General features: G+C 46.9%; 1 protein-coding gene across 2 annotated transcripts in view; it reads right to left on the bottom strand.

Annotated features, from left to right (window-relative positions):
- Positions 1-7,105, bottom strand: part of LOC135913111 (uncharacterized) — a 110,962-nt gene extending 103,857 nt beyond the window's left edge. The window contains exon 1 of one of the 2 annotated variants that reach the window (XM_065445784.2): positions 6,768-7,105. In XM_065445784.2, the coding sequence (XP_065301856.1) occupies positions 6,768-6,973 (206 nt within the window). In that variant the 5' untranslated portion in view covers positions 6,974-7,105. The remainder of the gene's footprint in view (positions 1-6,767) is intronic. The other variant, XM_065445783.2, reaches the window with a different exon arrangement.
- Between the last annotated feature and the right edge of the window lie 10,953 nt (positions 7,106-18,058).

Here is an 18,058-nt window from a genome sequence, read left to right as displayed (position 1 = left end):
AGGCCAAAGAGGTGTGTTGCCTGCGCCGGGGGGCCTTAAAGGTCCGAACACCCGGCATCGGCTCAACCCCCAGGATCCCCCTTTCCCCGGACACGGCTAAGCCGCGCATGGCTACACGCGGGTGGGTCCGACCCTCGTGTGATCGGGTACGTGGTGTCGCAACACCAAACGCCTCCTGGCGCAGACGCCCCTGCGGGGGGTGACGATTCTTTCGGCCTGGTCTGAACCGATCTGTCTGCCCCTTCGTTGCTTCTTGTGAGTTATGGCAACGTCAGAAGAAACCACCGGTGCTCACTGCATGGTTTACTCCTACCTCTTGGCGTTCCTACCGAATCCTATCGCGTTGGTGTAGACATCTTGGCACCTTTCCCCACATATGACTGATGCAGCAAGTGGATTGCTGGCGCAACAGATTATATAACTTGGTTTGCGTTCACCAGAGCCCTTCCAGCAGACGTAACCTACTTCCTGTTGCACATCATTGTGCGCCACGGCGCTCCTCGTCAAGTTCTTACCGACAGGGGTCGTTCCTTCCTCTGTACAGTTGTGGGCGACTTCCTCCATTCTTATTCTACCTAGCACCAATTTACTGATGCATGCCATCGGCAGACGAATGGTCTTACGGAGCGGCTTAATCGAACAATAACAGACGTGCTCTTCATATATGTTTCTGATGACCATCGTGACTGGGATACTGCTTTCCCGTTTGTAATATTCGCGTAGAATTCATGCCACGACAGTGCATGTTACTCGCCATTTTATTTGTTGTGCGGCCGAGATCCAGTATTGCTTTTTAATACAATACTGCCTACCGCTCAAGAGTGTGTCTAAGTTTACAAGCGTTGTCATTGTTCAAGCCGAATAAACACGCCAAGGTGCTCACCGTCGCCTTTGTGCTTCTCAGAACAAGCGGAAAAGCATTTGTGACAGTAGCCATCGGGACGCCGATTATATTGCCGGGGATCTTGTCCCTCTGATCTCCCACTCGCCGTTTCTGCCCCTCGGAAAAACTGATGTGCCATTACTCCGGCCCTCAGCGGGTGCTCTGTCAGGTAACCAACATAACCTACGAGATGTATCCGGTTGCACCTACTACTCGCTCCATCCAGACTTCCCATCACGTCGTTCAGGTCAGCCGCCTAAAACGCTACCAGTCCGTTTCCGCCTAAAAAGCAGCGGGGCGGCGCTTCCACACCAAGTAGAAACATGTTGCGCAGCTCTACACAAAGCTGAGGAAGATGCGCACGAGCTTAGGTCTGAAGAAGTGAACGCTTTAATGACTAGCCTGCTGTAGGCTTGGCTTTGTGAACTACTGTAAATTACTGTACATTATGTAAATAAAAAAAATTATGGGGTATTGCGTGCCAAGACCGTGATCTGATTAAGGCCGATCCACACGACGGACCAAATTGCTCTTTTGGACCGCGGTCCGCGCATCACGTGATAGGACGTCACCAGTTCGTGCGTACCGCCGTTGGCCCGCGCAAGACCGCGGCCCTCGCGGTCCAACAAATCGGCGAGGCTTTTCCCGCTTCCGTTTTGGCGGCGGACCACATGCGAACCGCAGCGATTTTGGCTTAGCCAACGAATGTTGTCCGGCAACAGAGTGTCTTCAGCCAAATCCAATATAGTTTTTGGCTCAGCAAAAGCCAGTCAAGCCAATCGTTTCATGTCCGCCGTTCCGCCTACACGTGCATGCAGAAGATATATTTTTTTAAACACCGTGTCCTCTTGGAGTGAGGAGGTTTTTTTCATTTTGTATACCTCGTTGAGCAGTGCCCGGCTTTGTGGGACTCGAGCCGGAATGATAACAATGATAACACTCTGGCCGAGAGTGTAGCTGGTTGGACTGCTCTGCCGTCTGCTATGGCGGTCCGCCGTGTGGATGTGCTCTGCGCCGGACCGGACCGCGCCGGGCCGTGACGTCGCATCACGTGACCGAGCGGCCCACGGACTTGGTCCGTCGTGTGGATCGGCCTTTATGAGGCACGGCGTAGTGGAGGAATCTGCAAAACTTCGACCAACTGGGCATCTTCAACGTACACCTAAATATAAGTACACGTGCGTCTTCGCATTTTGCCCCCATTTAACCGCGGCCGTCATAACGTATGTACGTTACCCGTCTTGCTTCTCTCAGCAAAAATAGTATTCTAAACCTAACTTAACGGTAGCTTTAGCTCCTACATGGGAAATGAGCAATCCTTTCTTACAACCACTGCGCCGCAATTCACGAGCTATGTTGAACTTAAAAGAAACAGTTAAAATGAGATTTCAGAAAGCGAATTTTCATTTAGCTTCCACTTCCTGAATATGGCATTAAATCTTTACAGGCATTGTAATAACTTCACATAAGTTATAAATTCATACATCTAATTTGTCCGATTGAGATGCTCGAACGAATGCAGATGAGGGATGCGACAAGTTTTTATGGGAACTAACAGATTTGTAAACTGCGCACTTCTATTCTTTCTTTCAGATTTGCCGATTTCCGATATTTCTTGTCAACAAATCCATGGCCTAAATCAAAATTATTGCAGCGATCACTGTGATCTAACATTCTGTTCAATGCAACAATTCTCATTCATATCAGTTTAGCGATTTTTTTTTCAAAAAATAATTTACGCGTTTTACATGTATTTGAGCAGCCGGCATCCAAGAAGGGCCCGAGCTAAAGCTTCCTCTTATTGAATCACAGGTTCTTAAAAAAACACGAAACATAACGCCAACTATACGTGATCCCGCGACCACAGGCGTGCACAAATAGTAAGAAAAAAAGGAAACCCAACGGAAGCTTTGCGGGAGCCGCTATCTCGGCCAGACATTTCACCAGGAATGCCGGTGAGCTGTCGGGCAACGTGTCTAGCAAAATCGTCGATTCATTGCAAGTCGAGCAAATGGCAGGTTGTCTTCAAGATAAAGCTGATACATAAGCTCGCTCGTTTCGAACTACCGAGGTGAAGCAACAGTCTCAGGACGTGCTTTTTTATAATGTTTTCTTTAGTTGTGCGTCGTGGCATACGTCACGATGCAAATTTGAAATCGTTAAGACGGATACGCCACGCGGTGGTGAAAAAAGAAACTAAACGCATGTCCAGAATTCCTGGGTATGTATGAAACAATTTCTCCTTTCGTCCCCTACAAAATTCTGGCGGCATTTTTCTTCCAAATCGACAACCGTGCCCAGCCTCTGCATTAATGGTGAAACAGTATCGGTGAAATTACTAGTAGCCTTCAACCCTTCAACAACTTTTCTGTTCCATGTTTATAGTTGACAACGCTGAAAAGCCCATATTTTCGACATTGCAAAATATTCCACATGTTAGTGATATAATAACAGAAGAAGGTGTTCTAAAGCTTTCACTTAACATTGATACGAAAAAAATCTGGCGCCGATGCGATACCCAACACATTCTTTTTCCGGAATGCCGAGCGGTGCTCCAAATTCTTGTGCGATTTTCAATAAGTCGTTATATCTATCCGAGTTACCTCATGACTGGAAGCTTGGAAGGATTGTTCCCGTGCCAAAGGGAGGAAACTCATCACTGCTTTCTTCCTATCGACCCATTTCTATACTTTGCACATGTTCCAAACTTCTTGAGCACATTATCTTTAAACACCTAAGTTTTTCTTGAGCTTCATGGTTTTCTCGACCGCAGGCACCATGGATTTCGTAAAGGGTTTCCAACCACTACTCAGCTTTTAGAAACCATTCATGATTTCGCAGCTATTCTGGATGAGCAAGGACAACTTGATATTTTTTTAGATTTCGACAAAGCATTTGACTGGGTATCACACCAAACTCGTGATAAAATTCAAACCTATACTTAAAAATGAGTCCCTCCCATCTTGGATCGAAGCATACCTCTCTTCTAGGCGGCAAACTGTAAACATCGACGGAACACATTCACGTTCAAGACTTGTACTATCCAGAATCCCACAGGGATCAGTGCTTGGGCCCTTATTTTTCTTTATTTTCATTATTGATATTGCATAGGAATTGCCAGTTAACACAAAATTGTTTGCTCGCGATGGCGTTTGATAAAGAAATCCGTAGTCCCGCTGACCAATCGCTGTTAAATACCTCGCTGTCTACTGCGTAATCATGGTGCAGCACATGACAAGGGAAAACCAATGCGAAAAAAATTAGCAATGACCGCGAGGCGGAAACGACACCCTTTAGACAATCAGTATTCGATCGATGGGCAAATTTTTTCACCACGTGAGAAGGTATAAAAATTTGGGCGTAGTTATCAGCTCGGACTTAAAGTGGGATGAGCACGTGTTATACGCAGAAAAGAGCCATGCAGAAGCTGGGTTACTTGAGTCGTTGCTTAAGAAATTCACGCCGTGAGATAACGCAACTAGGTTACAAAACTTTCGTCCGCTCGATTCTTGAGTATGGGTCCGTAGTCTGGAATCCACATAGCGATACTAACAAAAAAGGTGGAAAAAATTCAGAGAAAGGCGATAAGAGTTTTATTCAATTCTTTTAAACGGTATGCATCACCAACTGCGATGCTCGAAACAGCAGACCTAGCTACCGTATACAAAAACGGCGACATGAATAACGATTAAAGTACATACATGTATCTGCTCTATCATGGAAAATTAGGCATAGACAAGGACACGCATACCGAGCATCTCGCTCGTCGATCAACTCGGTCTAGCCGCGCTAAGCACCTTAAAGACTACTACTGCAAAACGAAAGCGTTTAGAAGTTTATATTTTCCCCGAACCATTAGGGAATGAAATGTACTTGCTGCTGCGGTGGTTGCCTGCGACACCATTAAATCATTCCTAAAACTGCTTAAAGAAATTGTATAAATCAGCGGGGTATATTATGCTTGTCGGACAGGATGTATGTTCTGAAATCATTTGCCACGTGTTGTATACTTATATTCTTCCAGTATTCTGTTTTTCTGCCTCTTAAATGTTCAATTTAGCGCTAAGAGCAGTTTGTATTTTATTCTGGAATTGTTTCACATTGTTAGCTCCAAATGCTACGTTTTCGCAAACGACATGCTGTTCACATTTTCAATTTCAGTGCTATTTCACTCTGCTTACTCTTCGCGCCTTGTACTCAATGTATTGCTCGTCATGTATGTAACCACTCCTGCTTAAGACCTCTAATCAGAGGCTGAAAGTAGTCTTGAAATAAATAATTAAAATAAATAATCATGTCATGATATGGGAAGATATTCCCACGAACTTCCAGAGTATTAGAAACTTCGCAGCATTACGACGTACAGTCAACAGCAAAAGACTGCGGGATGCGCGAGCGCGTGGCAAAGCGGCCCTCCTCCCCTTCTAGCGGTGACCCCTGGTGTCGAGACCGACACCTGCACGGCCCTCGCACACTGCAAGCGTAAAAAGAATTAAATTACGGGGTTTTACGTGCCACAACCACTTTCTGATTATAAGGCACGCCGTAGTGGAGGACTCCGGAAATTTCGACCACCTAAATCTTAGTAAACGGGTGTTTTTCGCATTTCACCCCCATCGAAATGCGGCCGCCGTGGCCGGGATTCGTTTCCGCGAACTCGTGCTCAGCAGCCCAACACTATAGCCACTGAGCAACCACGGCGGATAGACTGCAAGCGTGCATGTTTCCGCGCTTCCTCCTTGCGCGCCGGCGATATCCGAATGCAGCCGCGAGGTAGCCCTCTTGCGATATGCGCTGTGGCGGCTTCGACCGGCGAAACTGTGTGAAACGGGTTTAGAAGCGTGAACCTGCGGGCGCCACTGCGGCCGCTTTTTGTCGAGTCACGTGCGCTGACGCATAGGGCCGGCCCGGTGGCGAACGCAACAAGCCATTTTTTTTTTCTGGGCTCCACCTTTTCGTGGCCAATCTTCGTTCCTTTCTTTTTACGAACGGTGCGTTCTAACGCAGAAGAGCATGGCAGAAGACTCGCTCTATAGGATACCGGCAAGACGAAAATGGACTGAAGCATAACTGCGAGTCGGCCTAGTTGGAACAGATTCATCTTAAAACTTTGTGTGCAAACAAACAGGGACGAAGAAAGGAGCAACACAAGGACGAGCGCTTTCTAACAACAGCCTTTCTAACAACCTTTTCTTCGTCCCTGTTTGCGCACAAAAAGTCGAAAATGGACGCTTGTTTTCCGTTGTATATACGAAGTTCTCGAAGCCGCCACGGCTTATATCGCAAGAGGGCTACCTCGCGGCTACATTCGGATATCGCCGGCGCGCAAGGCGGAAGCGCGGAAACATGCACGCTTGCAGTCTCGGAGGGACGTGCATGCAGCAGGCATCGGTCTCGACACCAGGGGTTCACCGCTAGAAGGGGAGGAGGGTCGCTTTGCCACGCGCTCGCGCATCCCGCAATCTTTTGCTGGTGACTGGGATTTTTTTAACAATATCGCGCGAGCGCCAACCACACGACGTGTCAGTGGCCTTGAAGCGGTCAGGGGCATTCCTGAAGCGAACAGCGCTGCAGTACACATTAGGACTAGAGTTCGCCTTGCACGACCGCACGTAATGTTGCCAAGCCCACTGTCCCTGGCCATTACAAGGCCGCGGACACGCCTTACCGTCGACGCTCGCGTGCTATTGTTAAAAAAATTGCAAGAGTACATATGATGGCTGCTCGAGGCTTCTCGTCAAAAATTCCCGAATTTCGTTCGGTGACCAAATGTAACTAAACGCCATTATGACACATTCCGCGCCAATGCTTGCGTAGCTTTTCTACTAAAGTTATCCCCTTTTCACGGCGCGGACGACACTGTGCAGAAGAGCTGCGCGCTTACCTTGAGGCGTGAGTCTGCCCGCGAAGAAACTGGCAGGAGCAACGGAATCTGAAAACATACAGCCAACGGTCAATCGAGCCAAACGGTCCTGTCACAACTGAAGACGTTGTCGAGGCCACAGCAGCTAGGGGCCACAAACCTGCGCAGTGGAAACGTGCGCAGCGCAAATTCCGCGCAGCCTTTTGCTGCGTCACTGTGGATTGCATTCAGACGCGACGGGGACGCGATTGATGACTAGCTGCGTGATCACGCCATTGGCAACGCGTGCCACGTCTCTGGAGCCGTAATCTTGGACGATCGCCTTCGGAGGCACATACCACGAAAGATATCGCGCATGGCATGGCACGGCACGGCTGGAACCGGACGCATCGGCGTCTACGCAGTCTACGTATTTCTGCGGGCCACGGCATTCAGTTATCACGGTGGCAAGAACGCTCTCGCCCGCCCACGCGACAGGCACTTACGCAGGAAGGGGGACTTGGTTGGACACACGGATAGCGTCTCCTCGCACTTGAATTATTGGTGCCGACAAATATTAAAATCTGCGCGTACATCGCAGCAAGTTATGGCGCAGGGCTGGTTAATCATACATACCGCTAACTTCACAGCGCGCAGAAACCAAACAAGATGAAAGGCCGTGCAGGTGCGACGCCTGTGGTCTACCCTGGTGGTCACGTAAGCGCTGTGGGTTGCTCGGTTAGCTGTTGAACGGTTTAAGCATAGAGAAAGAAATTCAATAAGAGGGAACACTCGGCGAGAACTCGCAACAGCAAACACGTCACACCTAGCACATTCCGAAAATATTGTGATTTGCTTGTCTTGGAAACGCAAAATAAGCAACCCCCCCCCCTTTTTTTTTTTACAGCGAAGCTGTCAAGGGCTACTTTCTCCAGGATCGTGTCCGTGTGTTAACACCAAACTCCGTATACGTGGACCTATCCCGAAGGTAGTGCAATACCGGGCCGACCCGTCGCGGAGGTGAAGCAGGCGTTAAGCGCTCCGCATACGTGGGCCGATCCCGTAGTTCAATGCCGGGCCGACCTGCGGCGGAGGTACAGTTCGCCATTAAGGGGGCCCACATATATGGCTTCGCTGGTCATCCTTCTTCACAGAGTGGAAAGGCACTGAGTCTTACAGTGGAGTTGTTAGAACCTCGCTGGGTTTCTCTTGACGTCCTCAGCTCCGCCGACTTCTGGAGAGAGAGCTTAGAGTGAAGGCACTTTAAAAATGGCATCGCGCAGCATAGCGACGTGGCGAGGGTGGATGGAGCCTAGCGAGGCAGAAGGAGCGGCATGGCGGAGACACAGCTGGTGTGACGTCATTGCTCTCCCAAAAGCCCGCATGCTCGCTTTCGGCGGATTTCAAGAAGCTACCAGGTGCACGGCGTCGCAGCTACCATGCATCAGAGCTAAGGCGCGGTGGTTGCCGCCGCGTCACGTCGGTGCCGCATGTGGCACACAACACCGACGCAAGTGTTGTCTCAATAAATCGCTTCTGTTGCGATGGGCGCCTCAAATAGCGCGCCGTCCCAACCGAAACCCCCCTCAGAGGAACATGGTATGGATTTTTCTGGAGCCTTAACTTCCCCCAGCTCCGCTGGTCTCTGGTGTTTGCGATGGCAGAGCCACGCATATTTTTTTAATTATTTTTATTTCCCTTCTCTCTTACTTTAATTGTGTTAATAAACTTGAAAACAGCTTGTTGTTGGGCTAGTTTGCACACACTTTTATTAGTGAAAACAGGGCATTAATGGGACAAGAAAGAAGGATCTACAGAACGCTGATTTACGCACAGCAAAGTATATCATGGATGGGGGTGCTGGGCCAGGGAAACTATGAAACCACCGCAATAAACAGGTGGCGAGGGCAGTTTGGCCTCGAAGTCCATTTGAAGGCCAAAAACAGGCGGAAAAATGAGGTTCCCGCACATTGTGGGAATCTCGCGTCACTTTTAATGCTCAACAAAATTGACCAAGATTTTCCCGCGGAATACGAAAGTTGTGGACACACTCCATGTATATTTGATCATATGTTCTGGCTGTGCCCCAGCCAAAGGGCTTCGGATCTCAACAGTGAGGAGGACTGGAGTCGGCGCATATCCAGGGAAGACCTCCAAGATCAACTCCAGGCCGTCCGGAGAGCTCATGACATCGGGAAAGCCTTTGGCCTACCGGCGCCTACGTGGGCGGAGCGACCGACTTAGCCTGGTGGTTTTTGCCCTCGGGACCTAGTTTCTCTTGACCAAAATAAAGTTCTTGCCATGCCATGCCAGGGCAGTTTGGCCTCGAAGTCCATTCGAAGGCCAGAAACGGGGGAGGGGGGGGGGGGTGCGGTTCCCGCACACTGTGGGAATCGATGTAAGCGAAGCTTTCTGTGATGTTTGCTTTGATTGACGATGATCAGCGGTTACGTTGACGGCGAATGTTAATTTTTTTCAACGTTTAGTCCAACACGAGAGTGGTGAGGCAATGTTAAACGTTACTTTGCGCACAACACTGATGTTTGTTTGCGTAGTACACAGAACACACAGGCTTGAGGCTCTGTTGTACGCCACACTGCTTCATTGCCTCACGTGTCACGTCGCATCATGGCAGAAGTACTAAACTTTAATTTAATTATGGAGCTGTACATTCCAAACCCACCATCGGATCATGAGGCACACCGTAGTGGCAGACCGTGGATTAATTTTCTAAGTGCACAATCCAAGTGCACAAGCGCCTTCATTTTTTTTCGCTCCCGTCGAAATGCGGCTGCCGCGGTCGGCATCGAACCCGTGACCTTGAACATGCCATAGCCGCAATGCTACCGCAGTGGGCACAGAAGTGTTGATTTGACTTGCGAGTGCTTCTGTTTCCTGAACTGAAGCTGAACTGCTTCAACAGCCGATTTATTTGTGCCAGAATTTGGCCACCCTGTCAACGTTATGGTTTCTCACATTTAGGTCATCTTTTATATTTAGGCTAAGGCTGTCGTGAAATTTCCAGCGGTTTCACCTTTCCCAAAATGCCCGCATTTTTGTCGGCCTCTATTAATATTTTGGAGGATTTTCAATAGACGTGGAAACCATTGCATGGCCCCCTGACCAAGCTGCTCAAAAAGTCGTTTTATGTCCCTGAGGTCATGCCCAAGCTTCCGCCTTCTTGCCATTCATCAACCTCCTGATTTCCCTGTCACCTGTATTCTATTTTGACGACTCCATTCCCACGGAAGTTGGCGACGATATGTCCATGGGATTAAAGGCATTTAAATCAGTTCTACTGTGGATACGACAGCCGCTTTTGCTCACTGTGGATAGAAATGTTGCGCTAATGAGCGCCATTCTGAAGCATCTAAATTGATAGTCACAAAATTATGCGGGTCCCACGTATGTGCGAATCGATGTAAGCAAAGCTTCCTGTGTCTGTTGTCATTGTTAAACGTAATCTCCACAGAGTAGTCAGGCACCCTCTTATGAAATGCTGTCAATGTTTGCCTGATTACGCCCGCTATTGTGATACAAATAAACGTAACTCCAACTCATTTTCTCAGAAATAAACGCTGAATGAAACGCTGACGTCATCCTGAACAAGATCAACAAGCGCCCTAGTGCTCGATCTTATGATGCCCCTATTCGTAAGCTTATATTCGTGATTTAGTTATTTGGGGTGGGGGGGGGGGCGAAAGCGATGTGTTATTATACCGTAGAAACATCCCTCGGACATCTCTGATGCGCTAGTTTTTATTCTCGAGTACCCAATGAAAACTGTAATCGCTGCAACTTCATGATGTCCTGGTGGCAGGTCACCATGGTATGTCGCGCAAGTATGACCACGCTGATTCATTTGGGTTGGCATATACTATTTGGTGCGTGATACTTCGCCACATTCATTTTTCAAGCTATACTAGAGCTTGAAAAGGGCGGCCAACTCACTACGTCCCTTTCCTCTGTTTACTTCCGCAAAGTGCGTGTCTATCGCTGTGGTTTCCAAATACGCCCAGCGGTATGCTACCACTCAAGCTTTTCTGTCGGCTGAGCAACTGAAGTAGCAGGCTTTCTTCAACACGGCGTCGACGTTCAATATGGCTATCCTCAATTACTTTTCGCGGACTTCGCTCGCCGCCTTCTCTTTAATGAAATCTCCTATAATACTCGCTTCTGCTAGACACAACACAAACACGCAACGACCTTAATGAAGTATCTATAACACGCTAGTTGGCATGCTGTCGACGTATATTTCCGCAGAGCAGCGGGATTGGAGCGTGGTCCTGTCTATGTTGACATTATCGGTCTACAGCTTCGCTCAACAACACCGCTCGTTACTCATCACTTTTTTTTGCCGACAAGAATATAGCGTATCTCCTCTGAATGTACTTTCGGATTTAAGTGGGACCTTGCACGCCCGCTTATTCTGTTACATTGACGGCGACTGTTGTCGTCAGGCTGCCGCCTAATTCTGAGCGTCGCAGTCACCAGAGTGCATAGAATGCTGTCTTCCCAAACAAACCACCGGGATTTGAGCCCATCTCCCAAATGCAGCATCTTGCATTTGGGAGATGGGCACTCTAACCATTACGCTACCACCTGCCTCCACCAATTTGCGTTTATCTGCCTTCCCACTTCTCGTTTTTGCCGCAGACGCAGGAAGAACGGATGCAGAAACGAAAAAAAAGTAAAGATTGCTTGAGCCGCCAGTGACGCATGACCTTAACTTTGGCAGGTTACCATCATTGGAGCGCATGTAGGCGTGCGGCTTCGTGCAGATGGTGGGTCGCCTTAGCTTTATTGTAAATTTGCTTTCACCAACTCTTTTCAGCTAGAACTGAAACACCGGACAAAAATGAGACCTACCGTTGAATATTTTTCTTGTTTTCTAGGTTTAAGGCAAAAATGCTCATTAACACAAATAGTGATTTTTTAAAGAAATGGCATAAGGATACTATATTTCAAGGTCATGCTTTGTCAATACGGCCCGGCACCACGTATCGACGAAAGGGCATCACAGTGCCGATGGACGCGGCAGGTTACTGAATGAAGAAAACAGGAAACGACTGTTTTTCAGTTCTCGCAACATATTGTACACAGAACACAAGGCACCCACCACCATGACATTATTTTTTTTTTTTGACAACAGCGACACACAATGCCGGACTGATATACTTCCTAAAGGGGTCTCATTTTATTTTTCATCGCAGAACCGCAAGCACAGTTGCGTCGCGCGTGCTTGCAGCCACGTACTGTAGCCGTGCTCCTTTTCCTCTAACAATATGGCCGCCGGCGGCTTCAAGCGCTCCCGTAGGTGGCGAATCGGACTGTCACTCGAGTAGTTTAAATACATAACCTCTTTGCATAGAAACGACGGCATGATTGTTAACATCATTGCTCTCCAGACTGATCTTGATGAGCTAACTCATTGGTGCGGTAGGGCAGATGGTAATTAACGCAGACACAACTATACATCTCAAGTTTACTTCCGCTGCTAAGACGATTCCTAATGCCCACACAGTTAATAATACTATCATTGAAACTTCAGCGTCGGTAAAATACCTCGGTGTAAATTTTAGCTCTTATTTATCCTGGAGCACTCATATTGAACTGATTACTACCAAAGACTTAAAAAAACTTGGTCTTCTTAAACGCCGACTACGCCAAGCCAACCAGGATACAAAACTACACGCATTCAACACGCTAATCAAGCCTGTGATAGAATACGCACCCGTGATCTGAAACCCTCATTATACCTATCTTGTTAACATGTTGGAATCTACACAAAACACGGCTGCTTGATTCATCCTTTTCCGTTACTCTCGGTATCAAAGTGTAACAGTACTGAAAATATCGCTCCGTCTCCCGCCTCTGGTCATGCGCAGAAAACTCAGCCGTTTATTTTTTCCATTACCACAGCCACACACCATTCGCAAGTTCACATCTTCTCCCGGTGCGGCACACACCGGCTCGTGTAGATCACATGAAGAAGACTAAACCCATTTTCGCTCGCAAAGAACGATAGAAATACTCACCTCTGGTCCTGGCTATTGAAGAGTGGGATTCACTTCCTTCTAGCATTGCGGCTATCGCTGGAACATCATTTCAAACAGCTCTTTGGTCCCCCCCCCCCATAATTAGAAAATTCCACTGTAGAATGATGTGCGTTTTTTTTTTGTTTTTTTTTTCAGTGTGTGCGTGTGGGCCGTAACGTTCCGTGGAATGTTAGATGACATGTTTTGTAACTTCTGAAGTTGCAATTTTTGTTTTGTTTTGTGGGATTTGCTACATGCATTTTTTCAGTACCTGTTCCTAGCCATTTCCTCCCCTGTCAACTTGTACCTGGCTTATTAACTTGTTTATTCCTGTTTTCAGCCGTTTACATTCAGTGTTGTATATTGTTAAGTTTTCTTTGATGAATCCCCCCCTACGTAACGCCCGCATTGGGCTTTAGGGTATTGAAATCAAATAAATATTGTTGGCTTGGATATGTTTGGCAAGAGGCCCAAGTCGGTACCCTCTCTTCTAACGCGTTCTTTTGTTTTCGTCTCTGTCTTGAAGGGACGCGCACCGTAACATGCTGCAATGGTGCTTGCGTTGCGCGTATGTAAGGTGAGAAACGTGGTTTTAAAATGTCTGTTCACTAACTTGTGCAGTAAACCCATGTTTATAGTATTCGCGCAATAGTAAGGGTCACGAGTATGGCAACCGTAACCGCAAGCGTCACTTTATAGTCGTAACTTGTCGCGACATCGTAGTTGAAATCCACTGACCCTGCCACTAAGAAATACGTGGCGAGAAATGGCTGATGAATAATTAATTGCGAAGATTGGTTTTCAGTAAACGTTTGTTACCAAGAACGGCGGGTGCTTATACTACCGTAAATGACGGATGCTTGGCGGTGACTCCAATCATTTACTCGCCACATCACAGATCTGCACTAGAATTCAACTGGTTTCACCAACTCTTGCTTATATCCTCTCGCCCCTAAACTGCGACTTCGCCTGCCACCCGGCCTCCAGCTATTCCTCTTTTTCCCCCGCTTCTTTCCCAATCTGCTGAGACGTGCTTCCACTGATGCTTGGTCTTCTTTTTTCTCAATAAATGAAGGCAGTCATTCATGCATTCCTATGTTAGTGCAGGAAATAGCGTGTCTTTACTACATAACCACCCTGTCTCTCACCTGGACTCTCCAATCGCAAAACAAAGTTGCGGTGTTGCAAATGACTGGGCGTCACATATACAATTTTCTAGGAATGGCCAGTAGCACGGCGGACAATTTTCGGTGGGTGACGAGACAGTATATAGAACACCTTCTCTTCAATATCCACACTCAGTGCCCTCCTTCGTGAGCTACTATTAGCCGCTACTACGAAGTACGAAATGAAAGAAACCTAGCTGGGCTGGTCACGGACAGCTCTTTTTGGATTCGTGATGCGTCGATATAAAATATATATATTTTTATATAAGCCTAAATGACAGCGATATAAGCGAGGTGAGTTACGCTAGCTCGTCGGTTTTGACTAACGACGCTCTTCATGCAGCACTTTCGTCTTATGCGTGTTTGTGAACGGGAATGAAAGACAGGAGGGTAACACGCCTTCCTGAACTTAAACATTCGCAATAACTCTTTGTTTGACGGTTAGACATTTGTTGAGGGCCCCCGATACGAACCACCTGGAAGTCTGTATCAGCTTGCAAAGAGGAACTCAGATTAAACGTTGTCAAGAGGATAGGCTTCTAATTATCATAAAGATATCTTTATTGAAATTCCTTACCATGAGGTGAAAGCCGAATCATAAGCATTTATATTTTCTGTGTTATTAAAACGTCCTGTTAATAAAAGGTTGCTGTGCTTTACAGCCTCCTAAATTAGGTTATAAAAAATAAATTGATGCGGTAAGTGTGTAAACGCAGACGCAAGAAAAGGCCTAGTCCGTTTCCAAGTATTCACTCAATGAAGATGGAGCGCCTCTATACTTTCACATTGTAGGGATGTCAAGAAAAAAACACTTTCAAAGAGTGAGTCACGAATATAACTCATTATAAGGTGAGCTTGCGCTGGAAAAGAAAACGCTCAAAGCGCAACGATGGCTGCGCGCAAAGTGCTTCCTCTGATTCCGATCTACGGATCAAGGCGTCAGTTCGTCAGACTGAAATGCTCGTACATTGCAGCGCAATCTCAGGTCCTCAAATGTGACGGCGAATGTAGGCCAGTATTCGCTTTACGCGCGCAGTCTGATAAGACAACGCTCTTTCGCTATTGAATCCGTGACAACATACTGGATATTAGAAACACATGCAGGCGCATCTTGAGCTAACTGATAACTCTGGAACTGTGGTTAGACGCTAAAAAAAGGCCTGCCCCCTAAAAAAAGATAATAATATAATAATATTTGGGGTTTTACGTGCCAAAACCACTTTCTGATTATGAGGCACGCCCTAAAAAAAAAAAAAAGAGTTCAGTTGCTTTCAATATTAGCTGAAAAATAGTGCTTGTCGTTTAAAAAGGGCCTCCAACACTGCACAGCGGCGCCGACATACAGGAAATTCAAGCGCGAACTATCAAACCAGCGTATCGTGGTTCAATGTATCCCAATAGTCCAGGGGCCAGTTCCACCACGGGTACTGTGTCGGAGCTCATATTTCATGTCAGCAATAATTCTCACAAAATCACAGTATTTTTTCTTTAGATCTTATCATTAGACAGCTAAAATACATCCAGCGAAATCCTCATCTTAATATTTCAGTACTTTTCGTTCTAACGAACACATCCGTGCTGATTCATATGTTACAATGTACTGAAAACGTACCCTATGCTTTCCTCCAGGCAGCAGTTTTTATTCCATATGATGCCAGGAAACCGAGCCTGATGCCACCAACGCTCAGGAACCTAATCGGGAGCGCGCACAATGGTCTCACACACCTTGTGGGATGTAACGTAGCGCTGAGGTGCTTCTTGTATAATATATGATAATGGGTTGTAAAGGCAGTCGTGCAAGGTTGGGCACATGTGCTTAAGCTCATGAAGTTGATTTGTGTCACGATAACCTGTCTAAGCTTTCACACTTACTTTATAAGAAGTCTACAACACCATCAATATGCCGGCTGCTTTTGACTGCACGAAACAAAACTATTGAAATGATACAAACAATGTTAACATCATTTTATCATTCGAGTGTTCAGATTTGTAATCTCTAGATCCGGAGTAAGTTGAGAAGTTGTTTGCGTAATTAACAAAGCTACGTTAATTAAATTTTCAGTAATGGTTCTTACGTGGCTAAAGAAAATGAGCAGTTTGGAGCCCGTCCACGAGATTATGCAGCCAATCTAAAAACTTTCGACTAAACATGCTTCTGTAAAAGCCATGCGAACAAAAATTTTTCATGTAAACACTCTTGGAAGGCGTAACTGACGCAGAAAAGGAACATCTGTAAAGCCACAGAAAGAACAGCAGTTCACGACGGGACACAAAGGAGGAACCACACACAAACTGCGCTAACAACTTCAAACGCTGTTCTTTATGTGATAATGAAGCAACTAGACCGTCAGTCATTCCTTCCAAACCTGTAAAGTCAACCTGACCACATCTAGCCTTTCGGTATGGTGCCATCAATAGTATTGCCCCGCGAACATATTCCCCGTGGCCTTATAGTTGCGTTCCATTTTTATTCATGCTGTTTTCTCGAAAGCAAGCAGTTTAAAGTTTTGGTGTCAATGAGGCAGTGTACGTGTGCCGCCGAAAGCTTGCTTGGTCGCTGGCGCGATGTATGACGCAATAATGGTGCAGATTTAGCGCGTCGCTGGCATCAAGACAATGCGCTGCCGCCGAGGGAAGGAAGATAACGAAAGTGAACAGCTTGGTAGCTGCTCACGGAGCCGTGCCGATGGGGACGGTGCCATCATGGTGAAATCTGAGCCGGCGATATTGATGGCTGCAGCGTTTTTGTTTTCGTTCATTCTTTTATTCTTTTTTTACAGCGAAGTCGTTAAGAGGAAGCTTTAACACGGGCCCTACTCCGACACGGCCTATTCAAATAGATGTAAAACGCCGAAACGCTTTTCTTAGATAACCCCTGGACCGATTTTTCGTGCTTTAAAGCGAGTGCGTCGATTGGCTTGTGTAGGCGAATCTTTCCGGGTATGCTATTGATTACTCTCCGTATCTTCAGCATCGGAGTAAAAGCTCTCACAGAAAGCAGCCCATTGAACTCGTCTTAACCTTTTTGTGTGGCGACGGACGACAGCGTGTGTCCTGTTATATTCAGTTTTCGCAGAAGGATTTCCCTTTTCTCTCATTAGTTTACGCTCCGCTCTCATACGCGCTGCGCAGAGATTCTTTAATTTCAAGTCAGGAGCAGGGAAACGACTTGGCAGTTTCAACGCTGAAGTAGCAACTCGCTTGTTCCACAACATATCTGCAAAAAGCACACCAGGGGATTCATGCAACGCTTCTCTGTATGTGTCCTAGCGTATCACAGTACAGAATTGGCCGCCAGAAGTCTTAAATCCGATGATGTTTGTGAAGATTGGAAAATGGTCGCTGCCCATGCTGTCTGGGGCCGATGTCGATGATACTGAAAGGTCTGTAGAGTGATAGACAGCGGGCTGCTGCGGGTGTTCTTCCAAACTGGGGTTCATATTCTCATTCGCAAAGACAATGAGCGAGCGGCACCAAGCAGAAATCTAAAGCGTGGTAGTCGCAGCACTGGCAAACAGGTAAGCCACTACAAATGTAATGTAATAACTTCCACATGGCGAAATTCACTGCACTTAGCTGGAAGTTTATTTCGATCAGTCAGGCTGACCTACGGACGGCAGCGGTGTGCGGCGTCATGCAAATGCTACACTTCTCTTTTTCCAAGTGGGTGGGAGGAGGCTATGCTTCAAAGTTATCTGGAATGTCATTATGTCATTGCTTATATCTTCTGTGCACATGTATTTAGAAGTTTTTGATTACCAACTGCATTGTGATGCGAAAATTCCTCTACAACTCTCCGATGTCTTTAGCACTTGCTTGTGTTCACCAAGTTTGCATCCCCATACCACTACAAGAATTGGTGCATCTGTTGCAATCTGCCTTAATAATTCTTTTTTTCCTTCGGATTTGATTGCCTGTGTGCGCCTGACAGCTCAGTGCACTGTGTGTATTTGTGTGTGCTGTATACTTGTTTGCAAGACTGTGATAAGCACCTTTACTAAACCTATTTGAGGGTTGTTTGTTCCTACCGCCCTATTGTTCTCTCTGTGTCTATACCCGCCGCGGTGGCTTAGCAGCTCTCGTGTGGCGCAGCTAAGCACGAGGTTGCGGGAGGATATGGCGGCCGCGG

The sequence above is a fragment of the Dermacentor albipictus genome, chromosome 2 (genome assembly GCF_038994185.2).
Source record: "Dermacentor albipictus isolate Rhodes 1998 colony chromosome 2, USDA_Dalb.pri_finalv2, whole genome shotgun sequence".
Taxonomy (NCBI): Eukaryota; Metazoa; Arthropoda; class Arachnida; order Ixodida; family Ixodidae; genus Dermacentor; species Dermacentor albipictus.
The sequence above is the reverse complement of the archived record's forward strand: the minus strand, read 5'-3'. Positions and strand labels throughout refer to the sequence as shown.